Source organism: Narcine bancroftii, chromosome 1 (assembly GCF_036971445.1).
Source record: "Narcine bancroftii isolate sNarBan1 chromosome 1, sNarBan1.hap1, whole genome shotgun sequence".
Lineage (NCBI taxonomy): Eukaryota > Metazoa > Chordata > Chondrichthyes > Torpediniformes > Narcinidae > Narcine > Narcine bancroftii.
The window spans coordinates 189,441,708-189,464,859 of record NC_091469.1 but is presented as its reverse complement, the minus strand read 5'-3'; the positions used below and the strand labels follow the sequence as shown (position 1 = coordinate 189,464,859).

Here is a 23,152-nt window from a genome sequence, read left to right as displayed (position 1 = left end):
CAAATTAAATTTATACCACAGCTCGTTAGAACATTTCATGAATGGAGACTTCTCAGAGGTTTGAAACCATCAACAAAATACTTCATGAAATGTGCTCCCTCCTGTCCCTACCTGGCAGCCAATTTACAGGCAACTTCATTGGTGGATAAATATCATCTCAATCCATAACTTCCTGACATCGAATCGTGGGAGCTGCCAACTGAATCGTCCTTAAATGAGCATACCCACATATGGATGCTTTATGGACAAAACTACACAATTCTCCACAACAAAAATGTCATGAAGAAAGTATACGACAGATGTTAGAAATTGAAATAAAAATAGAAAATGTTGGAGAGGCAGCATTTGTGGAAAAAAAAGTTAAGATTTCGGCTTGAGACCATCGGTGAGGATGCTGATGAACGGTCTCATTGAACTGAAATATTAATTCTGTTTCTCTCTGCAGATGTTCTCTGGGTATTGGCAGCATTTTCTGTTTTCATACACAATATTTAAATTGATTATGGATCTCAAATTGGATTACAAAAAGCAGATAAATGGCCACCAAATCCAGAAAAATAGAAACTGCCTGCAGATGGACAATAAGATGCAGTCTGCAGGTTGAGGAAAAAACTCACAAGAGCCAGGAAGTATATTTTCTTAATTAGGTCCCTAGACAAGAGGAGAAACAGGTATTATATCCAGAGAGATTGATGAATTCAGTTAAGATGCTTGGAATGGAATATGATAACAGATAAATAATCACAATATACAGATAAATAGATACTTTATCCATTACACGTGATAGATATGGAAACCAAATGGAAAAATATATATTGTATCCAGATATACAAACTGTACACAGGTAAAAAAGGATGGAGAATGTTGATAGGTAAATTTACTCAAACAGATTAAGCAGATTAAACATCTCTAAAAATACAATATAGATAGGTAGGATTTAGTTTTTTTTTTAAACATGGTAATTGGATAAAACCTCTAAATAAAAAATGAGGCACTAGCCATACAGGTAAATAGGCACTGTATCCAAATTTAGAAATGGATCCAAATCCATCCACTGACACAGAATGCTGACTCATGTACGTACATACATCACTCAAACAGATCAAGATAAACAATTTACTGAGCACTGCATACAAACAGATGAATAGGTATAGTCTGTTGAAGGATAATAAAATGTAGCATTCAGAGAGAGCCAGACCTAAATGTACCAGCTGAAAAAAATTATAAACAGCTACTCTCCCTATTTTCTTTGGCTTGGCTTCGCGGACGAAGATTTATGGAGGGGGTAAAAAGTCTACGTCAGCTGCAGGCTCGTTTGTGGCTGACAAGTCCGATGCGGGACAGGCAGACACGATTGCAGCGGTTGCAGGGAAAATTTGTTGGTTGGGGTTGGGTGTTGGGTTTTTCCTCCTTTGCCTTTTGTCAGTGAGGTGGGCTCTGCGGTCTTCTTCAAAGGAGGTTGCTGCCCGCCAAACTGTGAGGCGCCAAGATGCACGGTTTGAGGCGTTATCAGCCCACTGGCGGTGGTCAATGTGGCAGGCACCAAGAGATTTCTTTAGCAGTCCTTGTACCTTTTCTTTGGTGCATCTCTGTCACGGTGGCCAGTGGAGAGCTCGCCATATAACACGATCTTGGGAAGGCGATGGTCCTCCATTCTGGAGACGTGACCCATCCAGCGCAGCTGGATCTTCAGCAGCGTGGACTCGATGCTGTCGACCTCTGCCATCTCGAGTACTTCGACGTTAGGGGTGTAAGCGCTCCAATGGATGTTGAGGATGGAGCGGAGACAACGCTGGTGGAAGCGTTCTAGGAGCCGTAGGTGGTGCCGGTAGAGGACCCATGATTCGGAGCCGAACAGGAGTGTGGGTATGACAACGGCTCTGTATACGCTTATCTTTGTGAGGTTTTTCAGTTGGTTGTTTTTCCAGACTCTTTTGTGTAGTCTTCCAAAGGCGCTATTTGCCTTGGCGAGTCTGTTGTCTATCTCATTGTCGATCCTTGCATCTGATGAAATGGTGCAGCCGAGATAGGTAAACTGGTTGACCGTTTTGAGTTTTGTGTGCCCGATGGAGATGTGGGGGGGCTGGTAGTCATGGTGGGGAGCTGGCTGATGGAGGACCTCAGTTTTCTTCAGGCTGACTTCCAGGCCAAACATTTTGGCAGTTTCCGCAAAGCAGGACGTCAAGCGCTGAAGAGCTGGCTCTGAATGGGCAACTAAAGCGGCATCATCTGCAAAGAGTAGTTCACGGACAAGTTTCTCTTGTGTCTTGGTGTGAGCTTGCAGGCGCCTCAGATTGAAGAGACTGCCATCCGTGCGGTACCGGATGTAAACAGCGTCTTCATTGTTGGGGTCTTTCATGGCTTGGTTCAGCATCATGCTGAAGAAGATTGAAAAGAGGGTTGGTGCGAGAACACAGCCTTGCTTCACGCCATTGTTAATGGAGAAAGGTTCAGAGAGCTCATTGCTGTATCTGACCCGACCTTGTTGGTTTTCGTGCAGTTGGATAATCATGTTGAGGAACTTTGGGGGACATCCGATGCGCTCTAGTATTTGCCAAAGCCCTTTCCTGCTCACGGTGTCGAAGGCTTTGGTGAGGTCAACAAAGGTGATGTAGAGTCCTTTGTTTTGTTCTCTGCACTTTTCTTGGAGCTGTCTGAGGGCAAAGACCATGTCAGTGGTTCCTCTGTTTGCGCGAAAGCCGCACTGTGATTCTGAGAGAATATTCTCGGCGACACTAGGTATTATTCTATTTAGTAGAATCCTAGCGAAGATTTTGCCTGCAATGGAGAGCAACGTGATTCCCCTGTAGTTTGAGCAGTCTGATTTCTTGCCTTTGTTTTTGTACAGGGTGATGATGGTGGCATCACGAAGATCCTGAGGCAGTTTACCTTGGTCCCAACAAAGCTTGAAAAACTCATGCAGTTTGGCATGCAGAGTTTTGCCGCCAGCCTTCCAGACTTCTGGGGGGATTTCATCCATACCTGCTGCTTTGCCACTTTTCAGTTGTTCGATTGCCTTATATGTCTCATCCAGGGTGGGAACCTCATCCAGCTCTAGCCTTAGGGGCTGTTGAGGGAGCTGGAGCAGGGCGAAATCTTGGACTGAGCGGTTGGCACTGAAAAGAGATTGGAAGTGTTCTGACCATCGGTTGAGGATGGAGATCTTGTCGCTGAGGAGGACTTTGCCGTCTGAGCTGCGCAGCGGGTTTTCCCTATAAATAGGCACTAAATACATTACACAGATAGCAAACAGATTATCTTGTTAAATAATAAATGAAACATAAGGAATTAAAATACTTGTATAAAATTGTCTAGCCTTCCTATATCTAAGTCTCTAAACCAGGTAAATCAACAACTCCTGCAGGTGCAATAACAACTCAACTCCAGCAGTGTTCTCATGAGCCAGGTAAAGAAGACCCAACCATGTGGACATAGTGGGGGGCTACAAGTTAAGCTGAGATGTCTGGACCTGAGGCTTCTGCTCCCTACCATCCTCCTGGCCAACGTACAGTCCTTGGAGAACAAACTTGATAACTCCAAGCGAGACTTCAACATCAGAGAGACATCAGGGAGTGCTGTGTGATGTGCTTTACCGAAACATGACTAAATGCAGGCATTCCAGACATGGCACTGCAGCCCAAGGGCTGCATCCTCCATCATGCTGATCAAACACTGGTGTCTGGGAAAAACCAGGGGAGACAGTGTTTGTCTCATCATCAATTCATCGTGGTGCACATCATGTCACAGTCCTGCTCCCCTGACCTGGAACATCTGGTGATCAAGTGTCAACCATTCTACCTGCTGAGGGAGTTTACTACCATCATCCTGGTCGCAGTGTACATTCTGCCCCAGGTTAATGTCAGGCTGGCACTGGAGGGACGGAGCACTGTGATTAACAGCCATGAGCAGCACATCCTGATTCCTTCCCAATCATTGTAGGGGACTTCAGTCAGGCCATCCTGAAGAAGTCTCTGACAAACTATCACATGCAAAACCAGGGGAACCAACACACTCAACTACTGCTGCACCACCCTGAAAAACGCATACTGAGCCATACCATGACTGCACTTTGGCATTTCGGATCACCTGGCCGTACTTCTACTCCCGACATACAAGCAGAGACTGAAGACCACAGAACCAGTGGTGAAGACAGCGAAGGTGCAGTTGAGGGAGGTGGAAGAGATCTGCAGGACTGCAGGTGTCACCGACTTCATCAAGACCTGCATGGATGAGTGTGTGCCCACGTGAGAATATCAGGTGTTCCCCAACCAGAAGCCCTGGATAAATCAGAGAATCCGCAACCTGCTGAGGCTTGTTGAAGAACAAAGGCATTTAAGGATGGGGATCAAAATCTTCACAAGAAGTCTAGGCACGACCTACAGAAGGCCAACTCCGAAGCAAAGTGGCAATTCTGGAGGAAGTTAGAGACAGATAGATACACACCAGCTATGGCAGGGAGTGCAGGCCATTACAGCCTACAAAGAGAGGGCAAACACTATAGATGGCTACGATGCTTCACTACCCAATGAGTTGAACAGCTTCTATGCCCACTTTGAGAAGAAGAACCAAACAATGCCTACTAGAATCTCTGAAAAGACTGAGGACTCTGTGATATCTGTCTCTGAGGGCAACATCAGAATATCATTCAGGAGGGTGAACCCTCACAAGGCATTAGGCCCTGACAGCGTACCTAGAAGGGTACTGAAAATCTGCACCAACCAACTAGTTGGAGTGTTCACAGACATTTTCAACCTCTCATTGTGGCAGTCAAAGTTTCCCACCAGCTTCAAAAGGACGTCAATCATCTTGTTACCCAAAAAAAGAGTAGCATGGCCTGCCTTAATGACTACCTCCAAGTAGCACTAACTTACACTGTGATGAAATGCTTCCAGAGGCTGGTCATGGCCAGGATTAACATGTTCCTAAGCAAAGATCTGGATCCACTTCAATTCACTATTGTCACAATAGCTCCACAGCAAATGCAATATCGTTGGCTCTCCACTCAGATCTGAATCACCTCAAAAAAAGGCAATTCTTACAGACGGCTGCTCTTGATTGACTACAGCTTGGCCTTCAATATCATTATTCCCTCAGTGCTGGTCAAGAAGCTACAAACTCTAGGCCTCTATTCCCCACTCTGCAACTGGATCCTTGACTTTCTCATCGGAAGACCACAGTCAGTACAGATTGTAAACAACATCTCCTCCTCACTGATGATCAACACAGGCACACCCCAAGAATGCATCCTTAGCCCACTGCTCTACTCATTATCCACTCATGACTATGTGGCCAGGCACAATTCCAATGCCATCTACAAGTTTGCCGATGACAACACAGTTGTCGGGAGAAGTACAAAGAGCAATGAGGAAGATAGATCAGCTCATTGAATGGAGTAATGACAACAGCCTTGCTCTCAAAATCAGCAAAACCAAGGAGATGATTGTGGACTTCAGGAGGAAGTCAAGGGAACATGACCCAGTCCTCATTGAGGGCTCAGTAGTGGAGAGGGTCAAGAACTTCAAATTCCTAGGTGTCAACATCTCCGAGGATCTGTCCTGGAACCTCCACGTTGATGCAATCACAAAGAAGTCTAGGCACGACCTACAGAAGGCCAACTCCGAAGCAAAGTGACAATTCTGGAGGAACTTAGAGACAGATAGATACACACCAGCTATGGCAGGGAGTGCAGGCCATTACAGCCTACAAAGCGAGGGCAAACACTATATATGGCTGCAATGCTTCATTACCCAATGAGCTGAACAGCTTCTATGCCCACTTGATCTACAGATAAATCACAACATTGCCTGAACAGACATACTAAAATCAGAAAGATAAACTAGATATAAAAATTATGACTTTTTTTTAATCTACAGGACATGGGAATCCCTGACAAATGTGTTGCCCAAATCTAACTGCCCTTGAATTGAATGGTTTGGTTGGCCAAGTCAGAGGCAGATAATCATATATCACTGTGGACTTACTTCTCCAGAGAACATCAGTAGACCAGCTGAGTTTTTAACAACAGAATTGATTACATTGAATTTAGAACAATAAACTTGAAGTAATTGAAGTTACATTTCCAACAACTGTTCTAGAGTTTGAAATTATATTTCCTAATCTGTATTGCTCATCCATTAAAGTCATGATCATTCTGAATGTTGTTCATGCAGAAAGAGAAAAGGATCACAGAGAAGAAAAATATTCCTGCACTATTGGAAACTTCAATTAGTTTCACACATCCTAGGAAATTATGTGTATCCAAATGATTGACCTCAGCTTCCTGATTTCCAAATTTAGAAGTTGTTGTTGCTTGGTACTAAAAATAGAAACACAAGAATAAGAGGGTAAGTATTCCATGTCCTGTCTGTTCAAGGAGCTGAGCAACCAGAAGTCAGAAAGAAATTGGTGCAGTTAATGGGGGACCATTGAAAGGGCAGAAAAAGGTAGGTTTGGCAGAAGCTAAATATACTAGAGAAAAAAAATATGGTGGAATGACATCCTATTTGTATGCAGAGGTTCCCAGGAGACGGTAGGGATGTTAGTCTTCTTCAAATAATCTTTCAAGACATCCATGAATCTTTTTTCATGTCTGCAGATAACACAGTTGGAATAAAGAGTCTGCTTCAGAACATTTGTTGGGCATTTGAGAGATGTGGCTTCCCCATTGTAACTGGGTGAGAGTAACCAGGGCTGCAGTACTGAGGAGGTTGGCCTGAGAGAGGGTGCTGAGGATGGTTTGAATTTGGAGGATTCAGTGGAGACAGTGTTGATGCAAATTGACCTATGCCTTGAGATACCTTTTGTATTGGTGCATGATGCCTGTCAGGTGAATTACTCAGGTGAGAATTAGGCTGAATATGATAAGGGACCTGGAGAAGTGAAAAATAAAATAAAATTGCAATTAGTGAATATGGGAATGTATCAGTAATTGACATAGAAAAGGAGTTAATGGGTATACAAATTAATGAGTTATTTGTACCAATATTTTCCATAGATGAGAATGCTGGCAAGATCTAAATAGAAGCATTGGTTGCAGAAAAAGTGGCTGAAGAAAATGAATTAGGAGAAGGTGCAAGTATAAATGGTTATGCTTAAAGTGAATAACAAGGCCAACTGCTCTAGAACCTCCCAAATCAATTTATGCATTCTAAATTACTAAATGAAGTTGAGTGGAGATTTCAGAAGATTTGTCATAAGCATATACAGTAATCCACCCTTCATTTAGGGGAGGTGGCAAAAGGCTGCTGAGTAAGAACGTGGCATCCGTGTTTAAGATGGTGTGAATGGATATGAGACCATCTCGTGAAATGGTGCAAGAATAATAACTTGAGTCTCAACATGGATAAGACAAAGAAGATGATTGTGAACTTCAGGAGGAGCAAGGACGGCATTTCCTCACTTGTCAGGAAGGCACACAGCAACTGCAATTCCTGAGAAGAATGAAGAAGGCAAGGCTATCGGCCATAATTCTATCAACTTTCTACACAACCTCAGATGAGTGCATCCTGGCTGGCTGTATCATAATGTGGCATGGTTACTGCAGAGAATTCGATCAGAGGTCATAGAACATAGAACACTATAGCACAGTACAGGCCCTTCAGCCCTCGATGTTGTGTCAACACATATATTCCTTTAAAAAAGTACTAAACTCTCCCTACCCCATAACCTTCTATTTTTCTTCCATCCATGTGCCTGTCTCAGAGACTATTAAAAGCCCCTAATCTTTCAGCCTCCACCACATCCCTGGCAAGGTATTCCAGACACCCACAACTCTTGGCCTAAATAACTTAATCCTGATGTCTCCCCTAAACTTCCCTCCCTTAACTTTGTACACATGTTTTCTGGTGTTTGCTGTACCTGCTCTGGGAAACAGGTGCTGACTGTCCACCCTGACAATGCTTCTCATAATCTTGTGGAACTCTATTAAGTCTCCTCTCATGCTTCTATGCTTCAAAGAGAAAAGTCCCAGCTCTGCTAACCTTGTTTAACATTTATTTTCCAATTCAGGTAACATCCTTATAAATCTCCTCTGCACTCTCTCCATCGCTTCCACATCCTTTCTATAATGAGGTGAACAAAACTGAACACAATATTCTAAGTGTGGTCTTACCAGAGATTTGTAGAGTTGCAACATGACCTCTCTACTCCTGAATTCAATCCCCTATTAATGAAGCCCAGCATCCCATAGGCCTTCTTAACTATCTATCAACCTGTGCAGCGACCTTGAGGGATGCATAGATTTGGACCCCAAGGTCCCACTATCCATCCACACTCTTAAGTAACCAACCATTAACCCTGTACTCAGCCTTCTGATTTGTCCTTCCAAAATATACAAGTCAATCCCAAGGGCCATAAAAGCAGCAGAGCGGATCACTGGGGTCTCCCTCCAACCCCGTACATTAATGTGATTATATATATATATAGCTCTAAATGTTGTCATAGCCAAAAGGTGGTAGTGGGGACGAGCTCTCACTGCTACACAAATGCTCTTCATGGCGTGCATCTCAAAACAGTCTCTGACAATCAAGTTCAGCTCCTGGCCTTCACATGTGGCATAGTTCTTATGCCTGGCAGAGCTGTTCTCACTGACAGGAGAAGGTGAGCTACAGGCACCTTGAAACCAGTTGTTCCGGGCAGATGGGGCTCGTTAACCATGGATGGTAACTCATCTAGGAGAGGGAAAACTCCAATTTCAAACCTCCGCTACCTTGTGGCTATACCCACTCATGGGAAAGGCTTTGGGAGTAAATCCCGAGGAAAAATCTGGAGTTGGAGTCCCAAAGGCAGCTGACTGCTGTACCCAGCAACTCTTAAGATGCTGCTGGCAGCAAACTGTTTCAACTTTCATCATTCCTTTAGACCTGTCATTAGCATTGTGGGGGGGGGACAGCAAACAGATCTCCATATCAACTCTGCCCTGGCTTGCATCCTGCAGATGCCACTCTTGCTTTGCTTAACCAGTGACTACCAGAGGCACAGTACCCATGGTCGACCATGACCGACAGAGGTCCCACACACACACACACACACACACACACACACACACACACACACACACACACACACACACACACACACACGTGTCTATGCACTATTTTACACTGTGGGCTGAAGAACAGTGTTTCGTCAGTTATACTGGTACAATCAGATGCCAGATTATATATAAACTTGAACTAGTGGACAACTTCAGTGGTGAGGTAAACAAGTGGCTTACTGCTCGTGGCAGTTCTTCTTGCTGTAAAGGAGTTCTCATGCTTTGAAAAGTGGTTAAAATCTGCTTGGGCAGCTGTATCTGCTTATTTTCAAACAACCACAGGTCCATTTGACATTTGGCATAGTTGGCAGGATCCCAAGGCAGGAATTATGAATCAAGTTCGAGCTGAATAAGTGGCCAGGCCAACATGAGAGAAGCAAAGGGAGATAGAGCACTCAAGATAAAATTATCTTGATCACCTTCCATCAATCCCTTGGTGGCACAGTCCCTTTCCCAAGGTTGACCGGTTGCCTTAACAGGATCTACAAAAGGGCCTGCAGGAAGGAATACAAATTGCACGAGCTTAGTGTATTTTAATTGGGCAGTGAGTTCTGGATACTCAGTCAATTGAAATGAACTGTCTATTTTTGGAATTGGGTAGCAAGCTGCGTGACTCAGTCTATTGTCAGTGGATATAATTGGGCAGCAAGTCCAGGTGAACTCAGTCTATAGGGGAAATTGTGAATTGGCCAGCGAGTCAGGGGACTCAGTCTATTGGTGGGTTGAGGAATTGCTCAGGAATTCTGGACTCAGTCTATTTGGGATAATTGGTCAGTGTGTCTGGGGACACAGTCTGTTGGAAGTGGGGATAATTGGCCAGCAAGTTCATAACACTCAGTGTAGTGTAGTTATGAGATTAAAGAGGAGAAGATTTGGTTGAAGAGAAAAAGTATGTAAAGAGAATACAGAGAAAAAGATAAGATGAAGTGCAGCACTGACTAAACATTTGGGCTAAAGAGTATGGCCCATGGGAGGGGAGAGAACAAGCTGTGTGAGAGGTGTAGAAAAAGATAGTGGTACCAAGTGGGAAAAAACTGGAAAAATAAAGTGGAAGAAAGAAAGGATTGGTCCATGTTAGCATGAAAAATTGTTGTGGGATCCAAACCCAATGTCTGTTACTGATGTTGTTTGAGGGAAACGGATGTGAACAAAAATGACTATTTTTGGATTCCCTGATCCCCACTCCCGTTTCCCCTTCTGCACTGTCTGTATCTTTTGTTCCTTCTGGATCTCCCCTGCGACATCTCAATCTAGTTTATACCTCTCCACATAGAACAGTGACAAACATTCACGAGAGAGACTGCAGCATGTCAAGGCAACAGCAGATCACCGCCTTCTCAAGGACAATTAGGGATGGACCACATATAAGGGTTTTGCCAGCAATGCTCAAATTCAATTAAAAAAAATGAAAGTGATCTGCATGCATAAGGTAGTCAGATAAAAATTAAATGTAGAGAAACACTAAAACTGCAGATGCTGAAGCAACCTATTAGATCAGGCAGCATTCGTGGGTAGAACATTTATTAAGACCCTCTCTGGAGGGGAGTCACGTGATACAAAGGAGGAAATAGATGCAAGCTCTGGGGAAAGCAAAGTAAAACTAACTAAAAACAGCCAGAAAAAAGTGCCAGAAAAAATAATAAATGTCAATGGAATAGGGAGGAAAGATAAGAAATTCTCCCCAAAAGAATTGTTGACTCTAGTGCCCTGTAATGACCAGGAGTGGCAGCCTCATGGTGGGGAAGATGATGGAGCCTGTTCAAGTCATTTGCAGGCAGAGAAAAAGGGGAAGGAGTCACGATCCCCTCCACAAATGGATGACTCACCTGGATCAGCAGGCTGTGATCTTGACGGCTGTGGTGGTACACCACCGACCTACTGCAGGGGACGACTTCTGTACCTGCAGAAGAGCACAGGGACAAGACAACACCTGGCCGGCTGTCAATCAGCCGACCTGAATGGACCAAGCCCCACCAGGTCGGCTGTCAGGATATAAGCCAGAGCTGGCCCTTCGAAGACAGTCTCAGAGCTTGCAACAGCATTCTCACAGCCAGCTCTGTGGAAGTTTATGTCGAATAAAGTGTGTTGAACAGACTTTATGTTTTGTGCGTTTGCTTCTGTAGAGGGTTGAAAGAGTGGAAGATAGTAGAGAAAGATTAGAAAACGATAGAGATGCCTTGGCAAAGGACAGAGAAAAGATATGGGAAAAACTAGACATACTAGAAAACTTCAGTTGAAGAAATAATATAAAAATTGTCGGAGTAAAGGAGGGGGTTGAAGGGAAAGACCCAGTGGTGTTTTTCAGGGAATGGATCCCTGAGATACTGAGAAGAAAGAGTGAGGGGGGAACCTCCAAATAGGAAGGACCCATCGGTCTCTCTTCCCAAGGCCAAGTCCAGGACAGGGGTATCAGGATAGGGAACAAATTTTACATGTGGTGGCTGTGAGTGCAAGGGAGATAAGTGGCCTAGTAGAGTTCAAAGGGGGTAAAGTCCTCTTTTACCCAGACATAAGTGCGGCACTTTTAAAAAGATGCAAGGAATTTGGCCCTGTTAAGAAACTTTTAAGGAATAAGGGAATCAGCTTTACATTGTTATACCCAGCGACCCGGAAGATGTTTTTGCCTGGGGGTAAAAAGAAATTCTTTGCAGAAACCAAAGAGGCATTGAGATATGCAAACACTTTGGTTGCTGAAGGGGGATAACAAGAGAGAGGCCCAAAGGCAAAAGATTATCTGGTTGTAAATAATGTAAATATAATAGAAATAATTGTTACACAATATTGTTATTGTGTTGGGAGCTCTTGAGTGCCTGAGGAGGCGGCACACTCCAGGATGAGGAGGGAGATAGTGCCAAAAGTTTGTGGACTGGTGCCGGGGGAGGGGAAAAGTAGGTGCCTGGGGAGGAGGCATAAAGTTTGTATGTTATTTGTTTGTTAGTTTTTTTACTTTTTGTTTTCCTTTTCCAGAATTTATTTTGAATACGGTCAACCAAGCCAAAAAGTCACGCAGTATGGCTTGGTTGATGGTAAACGTCTTGGGAGAAAGGGAAAGGGAAGGAACTTGGGGGAAGAATTTGGAATTATCAAATTTAGAGCCCAAGGACCGAGAAGGATTGGACATTCCCTTCTATGAGGAAGAAATAATAAAAGCACTGAGCTCGCTACAAACTAATAAATCTCCAGGTGAGGAAGGTTTCCCTCCTGGATTTTACAGAGTTCAGCAACCTTTTGATGTCACTGTTCATGGATTTGATGGAATAGACTGTAGATGACACTTTCCATATCTTTCCTATTTCCCAATTTCAAAATATGTCATCTTCAAAATTCATAATTGCAGCTTTATGTAGCCTTTAATTTGTTGATATAAATGTATATTTGTATAACTTTGCATTGAGATTTTCATAACAATGAATTAACAAATCATTCAATTATATTTAAAAACAGAACAATATAAAAAATTATTAAAACTAATAAGATGATAAGATGACAAATTCAAAGAAAGGTATTTCAATGCTTATGCCTCCTTCATCATTCTTTGAACACTGAATGCAAGCTCCCCATTCACCTGGATATTACAACATATGACATCATAGTTACTATGGTAACTCTACATACAACAATCTTTCTTAAAGGGATAGTCACAAAATTAACAAAAAGCAAAAAACAAGGTTTTAACCTTTACACAGGTGCCTGAGACCCATACTCTCCAGGGGACATTCTTGATGGCAGTAATTAGGGTGATCACCAAAAAGGATAAAGATCCATTGAAGCTGTCTTCTTATAGACTATAAAATAGGAGTAAAGCTTTGGCAAACAGATTAGCTCGATATTTACCAAAGTTAACAAACCCAAATCAGGTGGAGTTTGTACAGAAAAGGCAATCAGCAGACAATATAAATAGACTACTTAATTTAATACATCTGGCACAGTCAAGGGCAGAACCGAGCATAGCCATGGCCCTAGATACAGAAAAAGACTGGAGTGGGACTTCTTGGTTAAAGAACTGGAAAAATTTGGGTTGGGACAATCATTCATAAATTGGGTCATGGCGTTATACCATAAACTGAGGCCAAAGTTGTTACTAACAAGAAAATATCTCCAGCCTTCCCACTGACCAGATCTAGTAGACAGGATTGTCTGCTGTCCCCAGCTCTATTCATATTAGTTATTGAATCACTGGCAGAAACCATTTGCTGGGATGCAGGGTATTAAAAGATTTAGAATGGGCCAGGAAGAAAATAAAATCAACTTATTTGTGGATAATATATTTGTCAGAACCAACAGGGTCATTGGGCAGGTTACAGACTATACTGGAAGATTATGGTAAATCTCAGGATACAAAATCAATTACGATAAGAGTGAAATAATACCACTTAAAAGGGGGATTATGAAGAGTATCAGCGGGAGAGTAAGTTCAAGTGGCTACAAAAGGGGATTAAGTATCTGGGGATAAGGGTAGACAATAACCTACAAAATTATCTCCCTCTGCTTGGAAAGATCGAGGAGGACCTGCATAGATGGATAAATCTGCCCATAACATTGATGGGCAGGGTTAACTGCGTTAAAATGAGCGTGATGCCAAGGCTCCAATATCTTTTTCAATCTTGCACATGCTTTTGCCCCAGAGTTTCTTTAAAACACTCAATGGATGTGTTAGGGAGTTTCTTTGGAGGAGTAAAATGGCTAGAGTCTCCATGGAGAAATTGACTGGAGATTATAGTCTGGGAGAAAAAGATTATTGGGTGGCCCAATCGAGGTTTATCACCTAACTCTTAGAGGGGAGCAGTATATCCTCTTGGGCACAAATTGGTACACACATGGAAGGTTGGAAGATAGCAGGAGAGATTGTACATAAATGGATGCTAAATTATTAATGGGGAAAAATGGACAACCCCATATTAAAACATATAGTTTAAACATGGATAAAGATAAACCAGATTAATGGGTTAAAAGTGGGGTTGTTCCCCAAAACACCCCTAACCCAGAATAAATTAACACCTATGACCATGAGTAACAAGATCCTTGAAACCTGGTGCTCGAACGGGATCACGGTATCGAGGACTGTTATGAGAGGGGGAAGCTCATGCCATTCCAACAATTAAAAAATAAAATGGGACCTTCTTTTGAGGGGAAATTTAGGCCCATCTATGGCCCTGCCGGTGTGTAGTGACATGGAGGTTCTAATTTGAAAGGGGATCACACGGAGATTCATTTCTGCTATGTATCTCCTGTTCCAAAATGAGGGCTCAAAGCTGGGCCTCCAGAAATCAAGGCAGAGATGGGAGTCAGATTTAGGAACAATAATCCAGGAGTGGTGCTGGTCCGACTTGTGTCGGGGAAGCATGACAGCAGTCATGAATGCTAGATATAGACTGATGCAGTTTAATTGCCTGCATCGGCTATACCTCACACCACAAAAAATATCATAAGGTAAAGTCAGAGATACCAAAATTGTGCTTTAGATGTGGCATGGATACCTTTGTACGTTCAACCTGGCAATGCACCAAGGTGAGACCTTTTTGAGTAGAACTAGGAGATATTCTGGAGAAAATTACAGGAGTTGTGTATCCTCAGGACTCAGTGTTGTTCCTGTTGTGCGATATTATGGACGTGAGTCCAAGGTTGTCCAAATACAAAATTCAATTTTTAAAAGTTGCCTTGGCGGTGGCCAGGAAATGTATTGTGGTTACCTGGAAATTTGACTCTCATCTGAGCACCACATGATGAAACATGGAGATGCAGAGCTGTATTCTCCTGAAGAAAATGACCTATAATCTAAGGAGGAGGTACAACACGTTCATTGAGATGTGGCAAACATACTAGTGGTACATTGGAACGTGGATGTAATTAACCTTTTCAATGCTTTTCTTTAAAAGGAAGAGTGGATAGTCAGCTCATACCAGTCCCTGAATGCCAAGATTGAGGAAATAAATTAGAGGCCCAATCACACCCTCCCCCACCCCCAATCTTTTCTCTGTCTCTTTTCTGCTTTGTTGTTTTAATGTATTTGTATTATTATTTTCAGTAATTAATGTGAGGGATAATGTTCATTGAGAGATAAAACAGGTAGACAATGAAGATGAAGAGAGGTCCTGTACCCAGACCAAAAGAAAGCTGACGTATTCCAATTTAAAAGAAAAGCATACCACTCTTTCCAACATGCTATTCTATCTAAACAGGTAGGATGATATTGTACACAAGAAAATAAAGATGCACTGGCTCTCAATTGATTATTGTACTCCCCAGTGCACAGAAGACCACATTATGAGCAATTATTGCATTTTTATCAAACTAAAATCAACTAAAGATCCCTCCTTGAAGGAATTCCCTTCACTCATTCTGTTCATTGCTTGCTCTACCTGCATTTTTAATTTCTGCGTCGCCCAAACCACCGAGACTTACTCATTTCTCATCACTTTTGTTTTGTTGTCCTTACCAAAGTTAATATCCTTACAAAACTTTATATTGTATTCTTGACCACTTACTATGATCCACTGCAGACACTTGTATACTGCTGATATATAAAGTGATGCTTTCCCCAGGTAGGTAATGAGACACTTTACACAGAAGGGCAAAGAAACACTGTGATCAGTTTAAATGGTGCAATAGTTGTCAGGCAAGATATGCTGATCCATAAGGAAATAATTTAAACAGACAAATAAGGGATATTTTATCCAAATACAAAAGGTGTCTAGAAAAGGAGGAAATTACCACAATATATAAAGACATACTGTTCTGTGAAAGGTAAAGGGAAAGGTTACTCTCATAGTTGAAGAAATATTACCCAAGTTCATAAGGGGTTACTGACCTCTGACAGGTAGAACTTCTTACATCCAGATAAATAAAGAAATAACTGATGCTGACTGATAAAGAGGTAGCAAGCCATACAAATAATTGGATATTTTATTCCGAAAGGTCAATCAAGAAAAAAAAATAACAGATTAAAAAGGAGGTTCTACAGTGAAACAGGTTAAGGATTCATGTAAACAGACAGTTAGAAAGATATTGCACCCAGATAGATAAAAAAATAATACTGTACACACAGGGATATTTCTGTCCCAGTCAGATCTAATCCAGATTGGCAGATGTGTTCTGTTTAGATTCATAAAGGCCACTCCTCAAAAGAATAAGGAAATACTATAACTGGATAGAATTTTATGCAAGATTGTCATCTGACACATTTTTCCCTTCAGGTCCCACTTGATCTACAATTTCTACCATTTCCAATTTCCATTTCAGAATTCCAAGCTGCATGTTGCAGAGGTGAGATATTCTCCACAGACAGGTAAATTGGTTCTGCAGTCAGATAGCAAAAGTTATTGAACAAAGATTAAAAGAAAGTTTCTCAGATAAAGATATAATTTACCTGGCACATCTATCCAGATATATGAAAAGATACTTCAGATAGAAAAACAGATACAGTATCCAGTCAGGGAGCTCGGTAGCTTTGTCTGATAAGTTAGTATATATTGATTTGAGAGAACTAAAAAGTGGATATTCACATGTTGGATATAAATAGATAAATAGGCATACAAAATAGATCCTATATTTAGTTAAGGTAATGAATACCATCATTACCAATTTCCAGAACATCCTTGATTGCTTCCTCATTGGCTTTCTCTCTGATTAGGGTTAGAGAGAGAGAGAGGCTTGATAATGACTATAGAGTTTGCAGCTCCTTTTATCAATTATAATGAAACAGTTCATGCATCACCAGTGCAAGAATGGATAGGTTTCAGCTGGTAAATGAATCAACAAGTGCCTGGCAATGGCCCATATCTAAAACAAAACCATCCAATCTCCTCCCCTTGAAATAAACACCCAAAATTAAAATCCCAGAACCAGAAGCTTTGCCAGATAAGACACATAAATACACTGACAAGAAATGCAAGTTAAAGATTGAGTGACTGATGATTCAGAGCTTTTCCACCAATCATGAGGTAGAAATCAGGAAGTGCTGAAATAATCTGTTTGTCAGGATGAGTCCATTTCATAACATTGATAATGATTATCCGACATCACCAACAACTCTTTAGTACATTAATTGCCAAACTAAACATTAATTCCCTTCACCATTCAAGATCTTTCATGCAATGTTCAGCCTTTATACGGTCCATTACACAGCAGCTCAGCAGTGCTTCCTTATAAAATCTTCCACAAAGAAAACTCAAAGGCTTTTTACCAAAGGGTCTTAAAAGGAAGTGCTTGCAGAGATAGTGAATATATTGATTGTGAACACCTAAACTTCCCTCACTTCTGGAGTTGCCCCAGATTGGAAGTCAATCCATCATTATTATTCAAAACAAGGGAGAAGTGAAGAGCAGCAAATCATGTTAGTCTGATATCTGTCATTGGAAAAATGCTAGCATCTAATATTATTTGCAGGACATCAAGAAAACTATAAAATAATCAATGTGGTGTTATGAAATGGATATTGTCTTTGAAAGATTTGCCAGAGTTATTTGAAGATGTAACAGTGTCAATAAGGAGAAACAAGAAGACAGAGTGCATGGGAGGGCATTCGGCACATAAAAGGTGACTGCAGAAGAAAAAAGTACCCTGGATTGATAAAAGGGTGATTGGAAAACTAGCAGAAAACAGAGATGAATGGATCATTTTCAGATTGCCCATTAATAAAAAACCAAACAGGAATGACGAGGAATTCCTTCTTTCAGAATTCTGATTCTGGATTTTGAAAGGCAAAGATGGACACATACCGGCAGATGCAAACAAAAGGTGTGGAAAAGGGTATTGAAGCAAAAATTGGGTCAGCAGTAATCTTATTGAATGGTGGAACAGGATCAATGGGTTGATTGACCTACTCCTGCTCATGACTCATGTTCTTGTATGTAATGCAGACCATTAAAACTCAGGTTAAGAAATGAAGTCTGTGAAATTCAACTGATAACACTTTCCAATCACAAAATCACGCAAAAAAATCATTACACACTGATCCTACGTTTGAGCTCATTTTGGATCCAACTCACTTGCATCTACTGATCTATCTTTTTGATTTACCTGCCATCTAAAAAACACATTGCTAAAATATTTGCAGACTATATCAAATGCACTTCTTTTAACACCTCTTGTTGGCCTCGTTTTTTTAAAAAAAACAAATCAATTATTAGTCTTCCAATAACTGCTCCTTGATGGCGCGATGTGTTACAAATCAAGATTTACCCTGTCACTCAGACTGGTTCCAAAACTCTGTCCACCGCGATAGTACACCAACTGATGGGGAATTATTTGACGGCACAAGGTGTACAACACTGGCACCACATCTTAAAATCTTCAAGACTTGAAATAATGAGATATAAAAGCAAGATAGAATGAGGAAAAGATGGAAATCGGGAAAAACAAGAGGCAGAAAAATTCGGGGATCAAATTGCGTCATGGGTTTAAAATGTTGTGAGAGCTTCAGAAAGTAATCACGGTGGCTGGTGGAAATCTAGTCTTTAGGGTTGAATGATGAAAATACAAGGAAGTATGAAGTGTCCCTAGACCACACACGGCCCTTGCCAGATCCCGATGTGAGCAGTGCACCTGAGGAAGGATATGTCGTTATTGGAGGAAATTCAGTTGATTTAACGGGATTATATCTGATCAATTCTGAGGGGGGAAATAACATGGACCAGGTCAAATCATTAAGGGGAGATTAAGGTTGGCAAACCTGCAGGGGGTTTTAAAAAGTGGTTGAAAATTGAAATGTTCTTCTGTAAAAGGAAATCGAACCTGAGGCAAATGTTAATTTTAAATCTGAAATTGGTAGCTTTTTGGGGAATAAGGGATGTGGGACTTGGAATTTGATCAAAAATCAGCCATGGTCGAGTTCAATGTTTGAGCATTTAGCTGAATTTCTGCTCCTGTTCTGAGGTTCCCGCTGTTTGTGTGGTGACAGTAAAACAGGCAGCGTTAACAGGCTAATATGTGAACCCATCTTCCGAAGGCGCGACAGCAGCTACCAGCCGAACACCCAGAATTATCACCTTTCCCAAGTCACAAGGCGTCCGCCAAGCTCCTCACTCGTCCACGCCCGCCGGCGACCAGGACAATGACGGATGGAAAGAGGCAGCTCGCCTGCAGGCGGCGGCAGATGCACCCGTTCCTCGCCAGTTGCAAGAAGATCGAGAGTTACTGTCTATTCAATCGGCCAGCTGCAGGGAGCTTTACAACTGATAGCGCGAGATCATGGATGTGGGTGAATTTGCTTTCTCTTCAGCGGAAAACTAAATGCTTCGCCGAAGCTGGAAAGTAATCACCTTCAGCTTCGTTAAAGGTAACGTGTGTTGAAGAAAGTTGATTCGGATCGAGGTTTCTTGATACCGGAGTTTCATTTTTAAAAAAGTTACTTCTTCCATTCCCCCCCACCCCTTGATCTGCCGCCCAATGGACGATCACAACCTGCTTGCAATTCCGCAAAACAAACGTCAGGGCGCAACAACATTTGGCGCGGCACACCCATTACATGGTTACAACCCATTACATGGTTACAAAAAAAAACATTTAGACAGTTACGGTTTACGGGCAACCCGTTCCTGCTCCGGAGAGTTCGAGCATGTAGATCTGGGCTGAGCTGCTGAGACACAGAACTCGGGGTAAACGATCCCAGGGAAATTATTTGATCTCGCTTTTGCCAGCGGTAACAAGAATGGTCTGCAGTTTAGAAAATGTTTAGCATTAACCTATTGTCCATTGACACCGTTCATGGGAGACGCTGCCTCAAGAAGGCAGCCAACATTATACATTATTCCCATTTCTTCTCGCGGAAAATACGGAAGCCTGAATCCAGCGCCTCAAGATTCAAGAAAAATTTTATTCAAACAACTATCAGGTCATCTAACCTCCCCTGACTAACCTAACCCGGGACCATCTGCCCGCAATAGTGAAACGCCGGGTTGTTTTTGTTCTTGCACCAACAGAATTGTGAACATTTATCTATCCTCTTATATTTCTTTATCTCTCTTGACACGGTGTGATCATTTAATTCTTACCCTTGTATTTGGGGTATCGTCTGTACCTGTGTGGCTCAAGCAAAAAATAATTACGGTGCATCTGTACATTGTACGCAAGTATATATCAACGAGCTTTCACAATCACCATTATAGTTGAGTGAATGAAAAGCTTTGTTTGCTTTTTTACCTTCACGCCAAAATGCATCCAAGCCACCTTTTTTTTGCCATTAGCAATATGTTTGTTCAAACAATTAAAGATGAACCCTGTAAATAAATTTGTCGTTTGAAATGAATTCCCATTGTTGTGGAATGTCCCTACCTTAAATGCTATTTTGCCTTCTTCTCAATAAATGACTCGATATTAAACATACAAAAATGCGAGAGGAAGTCGGCAGGACACGCAGCGTCCTTAGGAGGAAAGGAGTTATAACCAATGTTTCGGGCCTGAGCCCTTCTTCAAGGTATGACTCTATATTTCTTGTTCAATATTTGTTTTGTTGGTTAATCTATTAACTTTTCCCATCACATGCACAGCTGCGCTATAGTTTGCACAGACTTCAAATTGTTTCCCTCGTGATTTATTTGAACCAAATTAAGACACAACGAGAGTTAAAAATCGGTTCGCTTGTTTTGCTGACTGTCAAGGAAAAGGAACTGAAAATAAATGCATACAGCCAGTTACATTATAATAAGTGGCGACAATAATTAATCACAAGACACAGTCATATTTGATCTCAGTCGCCGCAGAGGTGATGAAGAGCTTCACTGATGAAAAGCGTGTTGGAAGGTTAAAGGCAAACAAGTGAGTTTCGCAGTGAATTCCTGCAGGATTGTAAACGCAGCAGTGTAATGAAGTGTGTAACGTTTTTGTAATTCAGGGAATCACTCAGTATTCGGTAAACCCTGGATAACAAGGCATTAATTTAACATCACAGGTTATATGCGGAAATTAGGACAGAAATTAGATAATTTTGAGTTTCAGCAAGGTAGGTAAATAAAATGAATGTTTAAAATGGATGTTCCTGTCGACTGTCTCGCCCTCCTGATGAAGGCAAGTTCGCTTTCTGTGACTAAAACACTTCCTTTAGAATAGTTTAACATGGTCAATCGAATATCAAAGTTTGGGAAAGGGTGAACCGGAGGGATGTTTCTAGAGGGTCGGGTTACAAATCTGCGATTTCTTGGTTTTCTCTTTTATAATGATCATTACTGTCAGTTTTGTAAAAAGATGGAAATCGTTCTGGGGGCTTACAAATGAAACGAGAGCAAAGAAATGGACTCTTAAGTCCGCCAACCTTAAAACAAAGAATATATATATTATTTTTACGTTTTTGAAATGAAAATTTGCCACGATTTCCTAACTGGAGCAGCATTAAAATATGAAAGAAATTTGCGCAGTCCTTATCTGGGAAAGATATGTTTGGATCGAATGTCCCCCGTTAACAACACATCGTCTTTCCGTTCTTTGGTCAGCTGGGTTCTATTGTATTTGATGATTTGTTGACCGCGCAATTGAAGCGGTATTGCCAATCGAAATTATTAAAACTGCCTTGATATTAAGAATGAGTGTTTTTAATGCTTATAGGGGTGCCTTTCAATAATGCAGTGAAGTAAGGAACGTGAGCCATATTTTTAAGATTGGATTTGTTTCCTTTGTGAACAAGTCAATTCACGGAGCCAGATGGGTGGGACGATTTCCTAACGTCTCTGTCTTGATTAATCCAACATCTGAATTGACCACCATGTTTGCAATCGAAAGGAATAAATATTCATCAATGATCTGGATATAATGAAACGTTGAAAATGGATATTAAAAGGGAACCGAGTGTGTATCATTCTGGGGTGGGGGGGGGGGGGGGATTTGTTTTGATCAAAACATCTTGTGTCTTGTTTAAAGCTCAGGTATTCCTCTTATAAAGGATGCAGTCGATCTACATTCCTGTCTCAGACGAGAATGATCGACGGTGAAATATCGAGACGAGAACCGATCTCCTCATCAACGAATGGTCGCGAGGGTATGGCAGGACTGAATAGCAGTCTCCTCCAACACAGCCTCCTCGATCGCAGAGGGTTGAGAATGAGTTTTATTTGATTCGTGGAGAAGCCAACGTCTCTGATTATGTATTCAACATGTTGCCCATTATTTTTAATTTTGTTAAAATGCATAAAATAATTCGGTTTTTGGGTTCGTTAAGATCCGAGTTTTTTTTAAGTATGTTCCCAGCGCTCAGAAAATTGTTAACAAAATTAAATGTTATGTATCTATTAATACTTTGTATTCATTGTACTGATGCTCCATATTAATTACAACTGTGTAATTACGTGGGATTCTAAACGAGCCTGCATTAAATATCCTCATCAGTACCAATAAAATGCTATCATTAAAGACCTGAATCGGAGTCCGGAACCCACTTTCCATCCAGCCATGCTCGCCAGTGCAATGACCCAGTTCTGCGGCTGGGGAATTTGGTCGGTATAATCCTTGCCTTTCAATCTCTTGCTGGAGCAAGAAGATGTTAATCATCCGAGATCAGCAAATAAAAATAAGAAAATAAAGACAAATAAGAGGCTTAGTTTCTTGTGTGTGTTTGCGCGCGCGTGTGTTACGTTAATCGGGTTTGTTTCTATACACTGGATTTAATTTTTTTTTAATGTACCTGTGCGAAAATCTTTGGGGGGGGGGGTATATTATTTGAAAGGAGAGTGAACGATTATATTACTCGAAGTAAATAAGATTTATTTCTATCATGGAACAGAATCATTATGTTCGCCTATCCTATATGAAAGGGCTCTTAAAATTCAACATTTTATTTAAAATATAAATAGAATATAGTATAATGTCATCTGTAAAGAAAAAAAGAGAGGACGCCAGCGATTAGTTTGAATCTGGTAACCTGCAACGAACACACATTACAGAGAACGTATTTTGTTCAAAGTCACTCTTTGGGCCATATTTTAAGATCAGAAAACCTAGTTTTTCGATACACCTGGAGCAATGTTTAAACATTCTTTATCTGAAAGCACTGTACTTGGTGGCTGAGTGTAGGTAAAATTAATACATTAAAATCTTCAACATCAAGCCTTTAGAGTTGATTTACTTCGTGACAATTTTTGAAGACTTGTTCTTTTTTAATTACTTGAAACTTAAAATTGAGTCTCTTTCGAA

General features: G+C 41.4%; 1 protein-coding gene across 2 annotated transcripts in view; it reads right to left on the bottom strand.

Moving 5' to 3' along the window:
• lhx3 (LIM homeobox 3) overlaps window positions 1–23,152 on the bottom strand; it is a 66,060-nt gene that overhangs the window by 15,419 nt on the left and 27,489 nt on the right. The window contains exon 2 of one of the 2 annotated variants that reach the window (XM_069905321.1): window positions 22,376–22,486. The exons of the other annotated variant lie outside the window; for it this stretch is intronic. Within the exon in view, the coding sequence (XP_069761422.1) occupies window positions 22,376–22,413 (38 nt within the window). The 5' untranslated portion in view covers window positions 22,414–22,486. The remainder of the gene's footprint in view (window positions 1–22,375; window positions 22,487–23,152) is intronic. 2 annotated transcript variants of the gene reach the window in all.